A 17,216-nucleotide genomic window follows, 5' to 3' on the forward strand; every position below is an offset into this window, starting at 1 on the left:
GAAATTCTATACTTTCTATACTGTCATCGAATAACACCTTCTCACCAATGTTTAAGATAGATGACGAGGACATACTTTGAAACCGATACTCTGTAAAAATGTACTGTTTTCTCTAGTCAATTTCCTTGGTTGTTGTTGTTTTTGTAGTGACTGCCGCTGTCTCTCGTTAATACGACGTGTTGTAGTAGTTCTCTCGACGAGAGCAAGATCTCGACTAGTTGTGAAGGTGTTGTTACCAAGGCTTTTATTGTTATGTATAATCATTTTTTTTTTTTACTTTTTACGAATATGCAAACGAAGTGCAATGCTTTCACCTCGGAAATTTACCGTATTACCGTGCTCGTTTACAATGCGCAATTCAATGTTTTGTATGCGATTGTTACTCTTCTTGACGGGTAGATATATAATATTGGTAGGTTGTTCAATAATTTGGTAGCCGGGCGGGACGTCAGGTGAAAACTCGTGTAAAACATGTGACGGCTTGTTGTTTACGAATGAGCCCTCCACAATATTGCACTCTATTCTTATAGTGTTTGTAATGATTATATTAATTGTTTTATCCGACCAATGTGATGTTTTTGCTTTAAGCTTTTTCGCTGAATAACCAAACAATGACCCTATGCTATTTGGTTTGTCAAAGCGAATATCATACTTTGGCGAGAATATCATACACTTGGAGGTATTGTTATTTACAAAGATATCCACCAATTTTTCACCATCACCTTTAGCCCTCTTTGTCATTTCCTCGTTCAAGAGGTGTATTATACTGGAGAGCTCGTATGAACCTTCAGGAATTGCGATTACATCATCCCCATAGTGAAACATATTATTGCTCTTATCAACATTAGGAATAGTGTTGAAAGTCTTAAAGTACACGAGAGCACACTCGTAAAAACCATCATTGTCCAATTCTAGAGCCGGTTGAAAGTCTACATTCAACACAGGCTCGTTACCGCTCAGACTTATTGTGAATGATGTCATAGACATGATACTGACGGGTAGACGATTAATGTAAGAATGAAACTACACATGTAATGCTCATGATATTTATTTAAAACAAACGCTTAGCATTGGTACACAGGAAGGCCAAACATAAGTGTCCACAATTTACAGTATTAAATTTCTGTAATCGATTGTAATTATACTCTACTCGCATGTTGCGCTGTTGTTTGGTACTAGCGGAATCATTTATATAATCAATAAACTCTCGAGGTGGTCTCAAATCACCAAAGCTATCAAAATATAGACAATAGTTACCCTTTTTCGCATAGGCACACCAATGTGTACCTTCACCCTGCTGAGAGTCTAAATTGATAATACCAGTTTCATAATAGTGAGGTTTCTTTGGGAGATTATCTCGCATGAAAACACCCCTAAAGTAGGGGATTTTCTCTCTACGTGCAAATCTCACAATGTCCACATCGGTGAGAGCTTGACCAATCGGAGGTAAATCTAATATCTTGTTTTTTTTTTTTTTCGCCACTTTTGCAGTTGCCGATACTGTTGCTGCTGCTGCTGCTGCTGCTGCTGCTGCGTTATTAGCCGGTGTAATGTAGAGTCCCATTCCACGTTTATAAGGTGCTAAATATAAACCTCTACCGACAATCTTGCTTTCATTATTATTATTATTATTTCTATTCCTGACCATTTCATAAATATTTTTAGCAGCAGTGGTAACACCGCCGGCCAAAGTTCCCGTGGCTGCTAAAGCACCCAGTAGCGGTATCAAAGCTGGTAGGAAACCGCCTTTCTTAGGTATTGGAATGACTCGCTGTTTCTGTTGTCCCTTAACAATTTTCCCTTTAACAAAATGTTTAGCAGCTTTTACACCCACTTTTAGTAGTGTATTAGTAGCTGTATCCTTCTTTTTCGCAATGTGTTTTTTTACAGCATCACGACTTGCTTTAATGACTTTAGATATGGGAATCATACCCATACCGTGTTTAACTTTATATTTCATAATCTTATCTACCGCTAACGCGGCAATACGTTCACCAATTGAATTGTTACCACGCCAACGATTTTCAGCAGCTTGGGCCAATCGCAAATCTGCTTGATGACGTCCCTCCAATGTTTTATCACGTGAGTAGGCAATATCGTGTAATTTACAAGCTTCGTCAAGCGGATTCACACCGGGATCGTTGCGAGCCAATCTCTCCTTCAATCTAGTACCGGGACCGCAATAATTGTAACCGGGTATGTGCGCTTCGAATGGTAGATTATTAATTAAATTATTTATAATACCCCCACCGCTACTATGAGATCGCAGTCGTCTAGGTCGTTTGGGATTATGCTTAACACTAACCCCGCCAATGTGTGTTATCATCTCAAGTATCTATACTTGACTGTGTACGTGAGTATAAAGTATGCCTATATATCTATATAATATTTAAACCTTTGAAATTTGATCATGTATGTGTGTATGTGTGAGTATAAAATACATGTCCTAACGATTTGATACATCACAGTGAAATGAAGCTTAAAAAACAAAACACGTCACTGGCTATTAAAGATTGGAGTGTTGTGCTAGATGATAATGTGAAACCAGCAATGACTCGTCGCTCCCTTAAACATGGCTCGTTGCTGGCGAATAACATTAGATGTCTCATCTGTGGACCTTCCAACTGTGGCAAGACAAATGTTCTGTTGTCTCTGCTCTTACATCCGAACGGTGTAAAGTTTCATAATGTTTATCTTTATTCGAAATCATTGAATCAACCTAAATACAAGTTTCTGAGTGACGTTTTAGAGCAAGCGGGTGACATACCGTTTCACACGTACAATGATAAGAGTCAAGTCGTCCCACCGGAGGAAGCTGCGGAGGACAGCGTCATTGTATTTGACGATGTGGCTTTGGAAGATCAAGATGCCATTCGTCAGTACTTTGCAATGGGACGTCATCGTTGGTTAGATTGTTTCTACTTATGCCAGACATATAGTAGGATACCTAAACAGTTGGTACGTGATAATGCCAATCTTATATTGCTATTCAAACAGGACGAGTTGAATTTAAAACATGCCTATGACGATCACGTGAACACCGATATGGGTTGGGAAAAATTTAAGGAAATTTGTCGCGAGTGTTGGCAGAAAAAGTACACTTTTTTAACAATCGACAAGGAGAGAGACATTAATAAGGGTCGATATCGTAAAGGATTTGACGTTTTCATTATTGTATAAAATTTAGTGTCATCTCCGGTTTATTATCAGTTTTATGTTGTCAGCTACTGAAGAACAACGTCGTTTAATTTATATCCTATCAACATATTAGCATCGGCCGTACCAAAAGCAGCAGCAGCAGCAAAAGCAGCATCAGCACATACACTATAAAATAAAATATGTTTGGTAATAAAAAGTTGAAACGGAAACTCGTAGATTCCATTGAGAGTGTAAAGAGAAAAGTAAAAGCGTTGCGAGCAGATAAAACTTTGCTTGACACTTCGCTAGCTCAAACCTTTGAACCAATTACAAAACCGCTCAATGTTTTAATGACTAAAGCTTTAGAATCTAAAGGTAATAATAATAATGATGACAATGCTAAACCAGCAGTAATGAATAACCCCCAGCTCCCTTTGATAAAGACCTCCACACCATTGTCAAAACATTCACGTAAAAGGAAATATCTGATTAAAACCGAAGAACCCAATAGTAAACTGATTAAGTGGAGTAATAATCTTTTTACAAAAACACAACAGTTTGATGATGCTGCTGATGATGATGATGATGAAGATGATTCTAATGATGATGCTGATAATGATGATGATGATGATGAAAGAAAAACAGAGGGAGATGAAGAGTTTAGCGATGCTGAAGATATGAAGTCGGCTCTTGAATTTGATGAAGGTGGTGGTGGTAGTGGTAATAGTAGTATTGATGATCTACAAAATAAATATATGAAACATCTTTTAAAAACATCAAAAATACCATTTGGTGTTTATCTCAAGGATAATAAAATGCATATTGGTAATAGTCGGGTTAAAATCATTGATGACGTGTTACATATTAAAGATTCACGATTCAACCTAACTCCTGGACTGTTGGAACTTATCTTTAAAAGAATACCAAACAAGAATATAGTTTTGAGAAAAGATGTAGAGGATTACAATAATATTTTAGACATTACAAACGCTCATCGTAGAGGATTCTCGCCAAACGGCCAATTGAGTGGAGATAGAAGTGTAAAATATCAATGTTACATTAAACAACCACAAGAATCAAAGAAACATAAAGAAGGTGGATGTTTGAACTCTGGTAGAAGAGATGTATTAACAACTAAAACTTTTTATCCTAAAACTGATTATATCTATTGGGATGATCCCAACGAACTGGTGAGCCGTTTACAGCTTTTGATAGCATCACAGAATGCTGGCAACACCTCTCATTCGAACGAGATCAATGCAATCGTTGAGGAACTGACTGAGAGCGGTATAATTTTAAAGTAAGAAAACAGACCCTCTTCTGTTAGCTGTTTTTAAACCTGTTCTGAGCTGTTATCTAATAAAACAGACATGTTTTGTAACTAAGCCTCTCCCCCCCCTTGCTACCTTGTTATAAATACCGATGAGGCCTCCCCCATCGTTCACTTTCACAATGCCTCTTAACAAGTTTGGACAATACTTGGGTAGCGAGTCTACAATCCGTGACGACTTGAAAGTGGAACGAGATTTAGTAAATTTTGAAAATAGACGGGTGGCAGGAATTCATAAATCTTTTCTTAAAACTGATGCTATTTGTAGGGCTGAATTGGATGAACAAGTAGTATTTTTAAACACAAAGCTAAAGGCAAATATTAAAGATATAAAAGATTTACGGGTAAAGGTTGAACAATTATCAGCTAGAATTACTACACAAACACACGCACCACAACCAGCCCAAACACCATCAGCAACGGCAATAGCTCCAGGAAAGCGATTGAAGAAAAATGAGTAAAGCTCAAGTGGTCAACGAGATACACAGGTATGCGAGAAAAACATTTCCACGTCGTCGATTCATTCAGAGGGGGCTCGATGACACATGGCAGATTGATCTAATTGATATGCAAAAGTACTCCAAGGATAATAACAACTACAAGTATATTCTAGTGTGTATCGATACCTTTTCCAAATACGCTTGGATGCAACCGCTAAAGTCTAAGAGCGCTGAAGATGTTGCAAAGGCAATGAGCAGAATTTTGAGTGAAAACGGGAGAAAGCCCAAGAATATTCAATCAGATGATGGAAAAGAGTTTTTCAATGTCAAATTTAAATCGCTCATGAAACATCATCATATCAATCACTACTCTACCTATAGTGTCATGAAAGCTTCCATAGTGGAAAGGCTAATTAGAACCTTAAAACATTGGATTTGGAAACAATTTAGCATGAATGGTTCCTACAAATGGATACAGCTGACAAGTGAAGTGGAACAATATTACAATAACAAACTGCATCGTACTATCGGTATGGCACCGGCGAGTGTGAATAAAAACAACTCTAAACAGTTGTTACATAAAGTCTACAATCACATTAAAGTCAAACCACGTGCCAAGTTCAAGGTCGGTCAACATGTGAGAATTAGTAAATATAAATCCACTTTCGCCAAAGGCTACACCGGCAATTGGACTACGGAAATATTTACAATAACTAAAGTGCAAACTACTAATCCAGTGACCTATTTACTTCAAGACGCTAATCACCAACCCATCTCTGGATGTTTTTATGAACAAGAGTTGCAGAAAACTAAACACAATGACATTTATCTAGTGGAAAAAGTTTTAAAGCGTCGTGGAAATAAAGTGTATGTAAAATGGCTTGGCTTAAATGAAAAAAGTTGGATAGAAAAAGATAACATTGTGTAACTATTTTACTCAATAAATATTCATTTACTCCAAATCAATGAGGTTTCACTCAATAAAACATTCCTATATTCAGTAATATGAATTTATTATTAATACTTGTACATTAAAACATTTACATTCGCAGCGAGCTAACAATTTAAAATTAAACAATGACAAGGAATAAATGCATCATCACCTTAATATGTACGAGCATTCTTACATTTAGGTTCACATTCATAATCACCGGCAGCTATTATGTTTGGACCTAGCACACAAAATATTACATTGATTAAATAATTAAAAGATTTAGTATTGAACACCACGCGTGAAAATAGTTCCGCTGTAACGCCACCTAATAACGCAATCCAGTCTTGATAGTTGATTTGAGCATCTCCCACTATCTCTTCTACGTCATCGTTTAAATCGTCCCACATTACAATTAACAGGTAAATATGACAATCGTCATGGTGACCTTCGATATACAATCGTTTTAACAATCTCGCTACTTCCGCTCTAAATGTGTGAAATGGCATGGGGAGGCGCCATCTATTAATCAGAGTATTGTTTTGGAACGCTTTTATCCACTTGCTTTTACATCCTTGATAAAAAGATTTCATTTCATCGCTCGTATCGCTCTCAGAAGCGCTCTCTAGGCAGTTTGTTTTTCCCTTGTCCCCATCGTCTTGTTTTAACAGTGCCTTTGCTGTTGCCATCGGTTGTGGTCCGGGTGACGATGGCGAAGTGGAGCTGCTACAGCCACCGTCACAGCCGCCGCCGCCGCTTGTGGTGGTGGACAACCAGCACTGGCAGCACCAAGTGGTGATGGTATTGTTGTCGGCTGGGGAAAATATAATAAAAATATTGTTATTATTTATATTAAAAGTAAGCAAGTATTCCTAATTGAGAACATAGGGGATAGGTCGAAAGTGATAGATTATTTAAACTACAAAGACAGAACAGAGGTGAAATACTCAAATGTTAATGTGAGTATAATACAACTATACTTACATTTGGTATGTGATGAAGCTTGCGGATCCATGATTTCAACGCAATATTCGTTGTGACACTGTAGTGGGAATATGGTTCAACATGCTCTTTTATAGCAGAAAAATTCAGTTGAGGGGTGGGGTGTAGACGGGCGGGCGGGGCGCATGTGGTAAAGAAACGTGTGAAACGGTTCTCATGAACTATATGAAAAGAGGAAAAGATTTGTTTGTTAAGTTATCGTACAGGAAACGAAACTACATTATTTTGTAATAATTAAAATATAAATATATGTACTTACCTCAACTTTCGGTGCAAACTGAACCATCTTTGTCGAGCGAGGTCAAATGTAGTCATTTACATTATTGCTCAACGAGCTATAGGAAATTGGCATCGATACATGCGAATTTCACATAACGCCTAGTCTCATTACGATTGCATATATAGTCGAGAAATTAGGACCAGTTTCACCGTGACGGGGTGGCCTAGGGGTTCATGACGTTAACTGGCTAAAGACGCCCCGGTTAGCTAAAGACGCTGGTTCGAATCCGACCTTCGCCACTGGAGGCCACCTCGTCACTTTTTGTTTGTCGTACACGTACAAAGTGGTGCCATCTATTTTAGCGAAGTTTTCCCTCGGGAGATAAATACCTTAAACATAGAAAGTAGCGCCAACTGGCGAGGATATATGCACAACTACCAAGGGGCGCAGGGCCATGGGCAGCGGCGGGGAGGGGGCGGGGGAGGGCGGGGAGGCGGCGGGAAGGGGGCAAGTGGCGCCCTCTATATATTTTTTAAACAGATCCATAGCTAACTTACTTACAAAGACGGATCATTGCGGAAGGAACAAGTGACGCCATCTAACGGATCTTTGCCGAACTTTTTAAATTCATCGATAACTAACTAACTTACACGTACAAAGTAACGCCATCTGACGGGGATCAATGAACAACTACCAAGTGGCGCCATCTAACGGATCTTTGCCGAACTACCAAGTGGCGCCCTCTGGCGGATCTTTGCCGAACTACCAAGTGGCGCCATCTAACGGATCTTTGCCGAACTACCAAGTGGCGCCATCTAACGGATCTTTGCCGAACTACCAAGTGGCGCCCTCTGGCGGAATAGTTTTGAGATGGAACATACATATTTACACTACTTACATGTGTGCACTAATTTACGCACTAGTGTGGAAAAGTAGCACCATAATATATGTACTGTAAACTATTTTGTTCATTTGTTATCATCTTCAGTATTTCACACACGAACGGGATCCATAAGGATTTACTCCGCGTCTATCTCACTCTCGCATTATATTTTAGTATTTTATTTCCTGAGGGGTTACACCCTTTAATTTCCGTTATTCCTAAAACCAGAGCCTTACATAGACGAAATGGGCTTTCGCTGCTTTATGCCATGAGGGGTACTTGTTTACTTGGCATAGTACAGCTGTCAATATACCCGAGATTTTCTAGAAAAACTATTTAAACAGGCAATGTTTCCGGAGGAATTTATAAACTCCGTCTACACGGGTCATGTGTGGACGTAACAATCAAATTCAAGGACTTATAATTTTTATAACTTTTGAAGAAGAAACAAATATCAAATCGTTTCGGTGAATTGAGTTTTGAACCGAATAAAATAACGACCATATACAGTACGATTGTCGCGAACGTATTGCGAACTGGCTAATATTTGCCAACGTCATGGAGTAGATGGCGCTAGTAGTCATGTTTAAGTTGAATAACCGCTTCTAGGTTATTGGGATTTTTTGGCTGAAGTTGAGAGGGTAAGAAAAAGGAGGTTGTGTGCGAACAAATCTACGGGGGAGTGATATTTGCTTTTAGATCAAGTCAAGGACGTTCTTATGGTGTTATTAGAATAATGATGTGTCTCTTGTAGATTGTGACCAACGTTATCAGTACTCAGAGTGAACAGTGATCCAGTGAGGCTAATATGAACATAAAGGTAAACTTTGTGTGAGGAATGGGGTCGCTATAAGGGGAGGTTTGGAGGCGACCATTAAGCTTAAGAAACCAGGTAGATAATCATGTGACACTCATGTTATATGTAGGTACTAAAGTCGGGCACCAGCACAACTCATATCGTCATCTCACTAACACCCAGGCCTCGTATAGGTATGTAGTACATTTACATATTGCTTTCCAGTATCCGTAAAAGCATTATCTCATTCGATAGATTAATAAGTATGGTGAGCTAGACGACAACGATAGAGAAAATATTTGTTATATTATATTTTTTATACCATTTTAAATATGTTAACAGATATATTTTATAACACGTTTTGTCGTATTGTTCCCATAATACTGATGAAAATTGCTATCATTGAAAATGTATTTTATGGGGAAAAAAAAGAGAAGGAGAAGTTATAAAAGAAATCTAATATAACATATTTTTAGTTTTTGCAAAAAATCTTTAACGTAAAATAAAATAGGTACGAGTATAACCAAAATACTATCACACAACGAAATCGGACCATCAATCACCCTAGACGAAAGCCGAGTAAATAACGCCTTAGCAGCAGCTAAGCCAGTGGTTAAACTTTTAACATACCGCACATTGTTGTATCGAGTGGACAGCCGCCATGAATTTAATTTAGCCGTCGGTTTATAGACGTGACGTGAGGCCCATACTGGACCGAAGGACCGCCCGTTTTTCTACGAGTAAGATAGCGTATCCGATTTTATTATGCAACTAGTCTAGCTAACTGAACTAGGTGCGGCATTCGGACATTTGAAATAAGTGATTTGGTGACCGAGTGAAGCGTGAAAGAAGCGTCGGCGCACTTATGCGTCAGCAAATCTGACGGTAAAGAAGTCTAATGAAGCACGTGCTCCCTTTAGAAGCAGGGATTGACACTGATGGAAAAGCAGAGCAAGGCGCGCAGGGCGCCTTGTAAGACACAGTCTGGTACCGCGGAACTGATTAAAAATCTGGTCTACACATAACGATACCGCTCTACGTCACGCCTGCATTATTTTTCCGTGGCTAGCAAAGTCGGTCAGCACGTCCGCCGAAAGGCTGGCTATATGTTAAAGGTACAGTTCAACTGTGTTCGCGCCACGCCACTACATACATTTTAGTTAGTTTGTGATGCGCGAGCCGCGGCGGCTGCTGAACAATATCGCAAGCGCGGACTTCTGGCCGGAGAGTGTCGTGTTTCGGCGGTTCCGGAGCAACCTGCCGAATCCTACGCCGGATCAGAGGGCCTACCGCGAACACCGAAATGCGCAATTTTACTGACATCTTTCTCTTTTATTCAAATTAAGGCGTAATTAGAGTGACAGAAAAAGATGCCCGCAATTTGCGAACTTCGGTGTTCGCAGTAGGCCCTCAGATACGCAGCTAGTTGTCTAAATCGAATTAGTGTTTTGTTTTCATATTTATTATATCCTTTGTATTTTCGTTTGTATTGTAGTTCCGCAGTGCCTTGGTAAAATATGTTTCACATAGTCATAAAATGTATAACCTTTAAACACAAAATCTCGCTAAATTGTATTGAGATGACGGTATCACCGTACACAAGGTATGTGATAAATACTACATATAGTACGAGAATACTAAATTGCTGTGTAACGGGTAACTAGTTAATTTGAAAATAATAAAAAAAATCCTATCGGTTGTGTTATCAAAACTATAGTTGCAAAATATTGTTGAAATTTTTATGAATATCAGATGCCAGGTTTTAGCAGAGGCTACTGTCGAAAATATTTGAAATACAGAGTAACCCGAAGCTCGGTTGGGCCTGTATAAATATGTTGTGAACGGCCGAGCGAGAGCGACTCGACATGTCTGGTGGGCTAATTAGTGCTCGTTTGACGACCGGTCTGGCCTAGTGGGTAGTCATCTTGCCTATGAAGCCGATGGTCCCGGGTTCAAATCCTGGTAAGGGAATTATTTATGTGATGAACACGAATATTTATTCCTGAGTCATGGGTGATTTCTATGTAAGTATTCAAGAATTTATCAATATTTACGTCCATTGTCTTGTCAAAGTACCTACAATCAAGCCTTATTGAGCTTACTGTGGGACTTAGTCAATTTGTGTAATTAATGTCTTATAATAACCGTCGACCGTCGCGCATAGACACCCGCAACACCACAGGGGTTGTAAGTGCGTTGCCGGCATTTAAGATTTCTCTTTTCTTGAAGGTTTGAAGGTAGGTCGGTCCGGAAATACCGCAGGCGCCAGTTCATGCCACAATTTAGCTGGGCGAGATAGGAAGTTTCTGGAGAAACGCACAGTCGAGGACTGCCAACCATCTAAGTGGTGAGGATGGAAATGTGTTGTGGAGCTTCAGGCAATATCGCTCAAACAACAGTTTTCTTATTAGTTTACCTAGATGCGGTGCACCGCGCTATTTTAAAGGTTTTTTATACCATTAAACTATTTATACTAACAAACGAAGATTTAGTAAAGTAACATATATAAATATAATATACGTACGTCACTAGTCAAGACAAATCCTGAACTTTAATTACATCCCAAGTGAACTAGAACTTGCCACCCATATAGATCTCAATTATTTTGCCGGCGAAGTAAACAACAACGCATATTCTCAATATTGAAATTGGCTCTCATTTCGGGGTTGTTGGCTCGGCAAAGCGCATGTAAGTGATGTCCTCTGGAGCTGCAGGCGTTCATAGGCTACGGAGACTGCTTACTATCAGGCGGGCCGTATGCTTGTTTGCCACCGGCGTAGTATAAAAAAAAAACTCGGAAAATAAATTTCGCAATAATCTCAACTCAAACAAGTGGGCGAACTAAAGTACTCGTGGTGCAAAATTCATGTGCTGCTTGAGCAAGCAAGTTCAGCAAAGAGTGCCAAGCGAGCACTTTCAAGTTGCACGGGTATGTAGTGTTGTCTAGTTGTTTCAGTTTCACGGGGCCTGTTCATACTAGCGTTTTAGAGGCGGTTTTAAGCGGATAACTAGTAGAACAAGAACGAGATGATCCCGTTTTTAAATAATCTTTATAGGACAAAAAACATCTTTAAATCTATATGAAAATAACTGAAATTAACAATAAAAATGATCCCTAAGGCTAAATGGCTAGTTTCGATTTAAAAATACTATTACAGTAAGTGCCAGAAAAGCATCAAGCAAGCATGTTTTTAGCATCTGGATTTAATATGCTAGTGATTTTGAGTAGAAAGAACCCAAAAATACCAGGATCTGTGAGAATCAGTCTATTTTTTTTTTAAAAAGCTCAACTTCCGAACGGAACCCTGAGCGTGGCCCCTTGTTAATAGATTAGAAAAGTCCGGCAGCCAGCCACTCAGTTATACATACACACCGTTCAATCTATCATGGAATTCTACAAGTTAAAAGTGATTGTGTTTGCCCTGTACGCTGTATTGTGTATTTACTATATCACGTGTAGTCTCTGAAACATTTATATTTACCAACTTTGACTGTATACAATACAGCCGCTCCCGAACACGAAGCTAGTACTTGATTAATTATTGCGGTCAGTAAATTTACACCAAAATTATTAAGTAGATCGGTTTTATAATTATTTATAGGTGGGTAATGATCATAGCTTGAACAGATCATGCTGTGGTGATGAAAGAGTAATGATTATAATTCGCTTGTCTTTTGCTTCTACAGCTATTCTACAGCTCCTCAACGGCGATAAGCTGTGTATTTTGGGGCCCATTTTTAACTTATAAGGGCTGTATAAGCGCTTATACAAACTTTGTATACAAATTTACTTAAACACAGCTTGAAATGCTACTTGGGAGCGAATTTAAAAAATCTTTGAATGCAGTTGTGTTTCTTTTTTCTTTTTAACTTAAGGCACTTTCCCTCCAGGGCCCATTATTTTTTATTCACATTGTACCTAGGTATATTAATTCAAGCGTTTTCTTTCAAAACTAGGTAGCTTCATATTAAAGTTGTGTTCGATGATATTTCAATTTAGTGAGTAGTTATTGAGTGGAATACAAGCTTCTCGAGAATGAAGGATATTTTCTAAGATGGCGGCGGTTCTGCGTAGTCACCCAAGATCAAATGATTATTAGGATTTGAAAACAGAAGCAGTAATTGGACAGGAACGACGGAAAGAGAAATAATATTGATGAAATATCAAATTCAATGAATTGTTCTCGACCTTTGAACCTTTGTTGATTTTATTGTCAATGGCTATGATTTATAATATACTAGTGTACTTTTAGGGTTCCGTACCAAAAAGGTACAAAAGGAACCCTTATGGTGAGACTCTGTCCTGTCCGTCCGTCTGTCTGTCTGTCACATCGCTAAATATCTCGAGAACCACTTAAGTAATAAACCAAGACAAGAAAGAAGAATAATAAAATGTTATCCCTTTTAAAAGAAAACATTAACCTTAGGCTGACATTAAGATACTGATCAATGTCACTCAGCAGTGAACTATGAAACTTGCTATACGATACAATTTTGCGAACGCTTTGACGGTGATAGACGGTTTGATACAACCGACCCTAGAGTCAGACCAAGCTAAGTTGGCAGCGATTTTGATAGCCCAGCCTGTGCAAGTGTTAAGTAAATGTCACAATTTCATAGATGTTTGACGTTTAGAATAACACTGGCACTATCTGGGCTATCAAAATGGCTGCCAACTTATCTTGGTTTGACTATAAATGTTTGCGGAAAAATAAATAAATTAGTTGTCACATGGTTGTAAAGCCTTTTTTGAACTCACAGTTTTACATGCGACAATAAACAATACCACGAAAGTCCATCATGCCAGCCAACTAATCTGAATAACTATTTTTCAATAACGCAGCAATACCACCGTTATGAATTTCCCGGCCTACGAGTGCTCGGGCGGGACGTGCTCGAAATATCAAATCTGGCATTCTGCTTTTGTACACTGAATTCTGTGGTTTTCTTCATATAAAATAATATTTACAATGTTCAGGCAAGATCTAAAATATCAATCTAACATAGCGTTATTAGTACATTATTGTAGAGGCGGGGAATGAGCTATTTCCAGGCTGCTTAGATGGGCTTAGGCTCGAATTTAGTACGAAGTTAGCAAATACCATTTCAGCCGGAGTGCTTTTCTCAAAAAGGAATTCTGAATAGGTAGGACCTATTTTTACATGCGCGTTTCAAACTTTTGTTTTAAATTTGGACCGTGACAATTAATGGAATTTGTACGCAACATTGCATTGTTGTCGCGTAAATTGAGACTGCATTTTTTATAACTTTTTAGGGTTCCGTACCAAGAAGGTACAAAAGGAACCCTTATGGTGCGACTCCATCCGTCTGTTTGTCACATCACTACTTAAATATCTCGAGAACCCCTTCTATTGATTTGAAATTTTTAGTAGTTATAGACAACGCTAACCCATACATATTGAAAGTATATTTTTACATTTTTTTTATTAACTATGGAAAATGCCCAATATGAAGAGGAGGCAAAATTTCAAAGTCTAGTGACTAGGTCAAGTGGGTTATCATTGGAAAGAGCTCAAATTGTTCATTCCAATTCATTTATTTTTCTTTATTTTAATAGTGAAGGAAAAAAAAAAATACCATTCCTCCTCCCTTAATTATGAAGTTTACCGAAGTAAAATTATGCAATTTTTACATAACAGTACTTACTATAAATTTTACAGTTAAAAATAGTCAGATCTCTATCTTTTTTTAATAACAAAAAACATTTCCGAATTCAATTTGCAATTTAACCAACTTTATGTCTGTTTATTTATTACACTTGAACGTTCTATGAGATTAAAGACACCTTTTTTTCAAAAAAGATCAATTTTTGAAGTCGGTTCGCATGATAAAAAATTATCTTTCAAAATCCAACGCAGCAGTACATCATGCTAATGCCGCAAATTAGTTAGAAAATGCGCCGATAGATGGCGCTGTATACAATTATACTTAGTATAGGTACTTCGGATTAAAAAGCTTTCGCCTTTATAGTTACTCGTACACGAGATAATCCAAAGTTTGTTCGGAACCCTCGGTGCGCGTAAAACGAACTCTGACTTGATCGGTTTTTATTATTAATTGAATAATTGACTGCTCATAAGCTCATAACCCATGTATTTTGCCTCCTATTGTTGAGAGATCTGTATTAAATTATATCTTTCTCTTGTTTCAGTAACTTAATGTGCAAGTTCAGAAATGTGAAACTCCAAATGCGAACAATGAAGATGAAGCGGCGGGCTCCGCCCGCGGTCCGCGAGGAGCGCCTGTGCTTCAACCGCGACCTGGTTATGTACGGCATTGTCACTGGCGCCGCCGTCCTCAGCTACATCAATAGCTTTAATGGCGAATTCGTGCATGACGACATCCCCGCGATCGTGATGAACCCAGACGTGATTGGAACGAATACGCTTCAACAAGTCTTCGACAATGACTTCTGGGGTATGCCGATGAGTGATGTCAACAGTCATAAGAGTTACCGGCCTCTGACTTCACTGTCTTTCAGGTAAGTTTAACTGCGATATTCTGTTTCTGATTTTTACCCACAGTGTAATCAAAAATGTAAAATATTTCTTGCTCTTGCATCCGTATTTGAGATGAGCGTTACGCAGAGATTGGTGCTTATTCAGGACAAAAATAATAGGATTGCCATTATTTCGGCCAAAATGTATCAAAATTGGAATAAGTTGATAAATATGCTACCGTAAAAATCAACTTTTAGTGAGACCCATTTTCCCTATAAACTAGTTTTCCGTACCGCCTCAGTGAAAAGTTTTAGTACCTATCTGTTTTGGGTTCATTTATTTGCTTATTTACGAAAGAAAATACAATCATACAAAAAGCGGACTTAATGCTATAAGGCATTCTCTACCAGAGAACCTTCGGGCAAAGCAGATAGTTTGTAGGCAGTGCAATGTCATGTTGTATTAACAAAACAAAGTAAGTTGTATAATTCTAACAGGGAGACTATTCCAAAGGTGTGCTACCTAAATGCAAAATCAATTGAACATGTAACCAGTTTGGTGAGATGGTTTAGAACTTTAGACAGAGAAAGGTTGCCAGAAGAGCGAAGTTGTACCATCAGCCGTAAAAGCGAATGGCGACGTTATCAATGAATTAATTCATAATTTCTCCATCCATTTCGCAGCTCACTGTACCTGTGAACATTCAAGGTCCCCAAACGGTTTCTACGTGTTGAATATATATCTGTACCCATGCTTTAATAATGACCCAAGAATTTTTAAAATCGAGTCATATAATATGTAATGTTTTGTTGGCCCTACATAAAAATCTTCTTGAAAATTGATCTCCTTAGCGATCGGCAATACGGCTTTCGCCGAAACCGGTCAACTGGGGACCTTCTGATTTATGCCACCCAGCTATGGGGCGAGGCCATCGAGAGACAGGGTGTGGCTATCGCCGTGTCCCTCGACATTTCCAAGGCCTTTGACAGAGTCTGGCATGACAGCCTAATAAGCTAGCTCTCCGCCTGCGCTCCTGGATCACTGATTTCATGAGGGACCGATCTATTCGAGTTGTCCTAGACGGATGTTTTTGTATTTTACTTTTATATTCATATTGTAAAAAGCCTAACATATGAAGATGAATAAATAAAGTCAAGTCTAGCCTGCGCTCCTGGATCACTGATTTCATGAGGGACCGATCTATTCGAGTTGTCCTAGACGGATGTTTTTGTATTTTACTTTTATATTCATATTGTAAAAAGCCTAACATATGAAGATGAATAAATAAAGGAAATAATAATAATAAAAATATCCTGCAGCCTTGGAAAAATCGACACTCTACCGCACTTTCCTATACTTAATCTATTTCTTTTCCAAACTACATTTTTCGTAAAGATGAGTTTCGAACACTTTTTGGTCTAGTTCGCAGGCTGTGCCATGTCTCACCAAAGTATTTGAACACTTTAAACCCACGCTTTGTCAATAGCCGAGCTATTTGTTCTCGTCTACCCTCAATATATTTAGAACTAATTGACAACAATATGTTTGTCTTTGTAGTGGTGTGGTCTGAAGACAGTATTTCGTTTTTGTTTTAGTCTTGTTCTCCGCTTTCGAAAAGATATTCATTACATACTTAAAGTTTGGATTAAATTTTAAGAAAGAAGAATATTCAAACTTAATGATCTATATTTTCATACAAAGATTAAATACTGTGGAATAAGGGACTACAAAAATAAAAAGGGACTACAACGCGCAGTTAAGGAGTTGTAGATTTACCATCACTCGGGCCGTGTGCTTGTTTGCCATCGATGTAGTATAATAAAACTATTTTTTTACGCGAGTGCCTCTTTCACCGCATTCTCAAACCTCAAACTGCATTTTGATTCTAACACTCAACACTGGGCGTAGTTGAATACACCGAGTTTCGACAACGACGAACGACGTGACGTGACGTCACAGGCTCGGGACAAGTTAACCCGTCCTTTTCCAACCTTTCGCAATAAAACACGTCCATC

The 17,216-nt window shown here is 38.5% G+C and overlaps 2 protein-coding genes across 2 annotated transcripts in view; one reads left to right on the plus strand and one right to left on the minus strand.

The window, feature by feature from the left end:
• The window catches only part of LOC133517437 (protein O-mannosyl-transferase TMTC1-like), a 197,175-nt gene that overhangs the window by 98,982 nt on the left and 80,977 nt on the right, over nt 1-17,216 (plus strand). Inside the window, exon 2 of the mRNA XM_061850755.1 lies at nt 14,913-15,242. Coding sequence (XP_061706739.1) covers nt 14,920-15,242 — 323 coding nt within the window. The 5' untranslated portion in view covers nt 14,913-14,919. The remainder of the gene's footprint in view (nt 1-14,912; nt 15,243-17,216) is intronic.
• On the minus strand, nt 6,013-7,520 carry LOC133517454 (uncharacterized). The gene is made up of 2 exons (XM_061850786.1): nt 6,824-7,520; nt 6,013-6,653 (listed from the first exon to the last, which is right to left on the minus strand). Exons 1-2 carry the CDS (start codon nt 6,852-6,854, stop codon nt 6,013-6,015), a joined length of 672 nt encoding a protein of 223 aa, XP_061706770.1. The 5' UTR covers nt 6,855-7,520.

This window comes from Cydia pomonella, chromosome 4 (assembly GCF_033807575.1).
Source record: "Cydia pomonella isolate Wapato2018A chromosome 4, ilCydPomo1, whole genome shotgun sequence".
Classification (NCBI taxonomy): domain Eukaryota; kingdom Metazoa; phylum Arthropoda; class Insecta; order Lepidoptera; family Tortricidae; genus Cydia; species Cydia pomonella.

What these genes read in the sequence shown, in the direction of transcription:
- LOC133517454 (XM_061850786.1), bottom strand. Translation starts at nt 6,854, where the DNA reads ATGGATCCGCAAGCTTCATCACATACCAAAT. An exon ending in AGCTTCATCACATACCAAAT is followed by an intron (nt 6,654 to 6,823) that starts GTAAGTATAGTT and finishes TATTTTCCCCAG; the next exon opens with CCGACAACAATACCATCACC.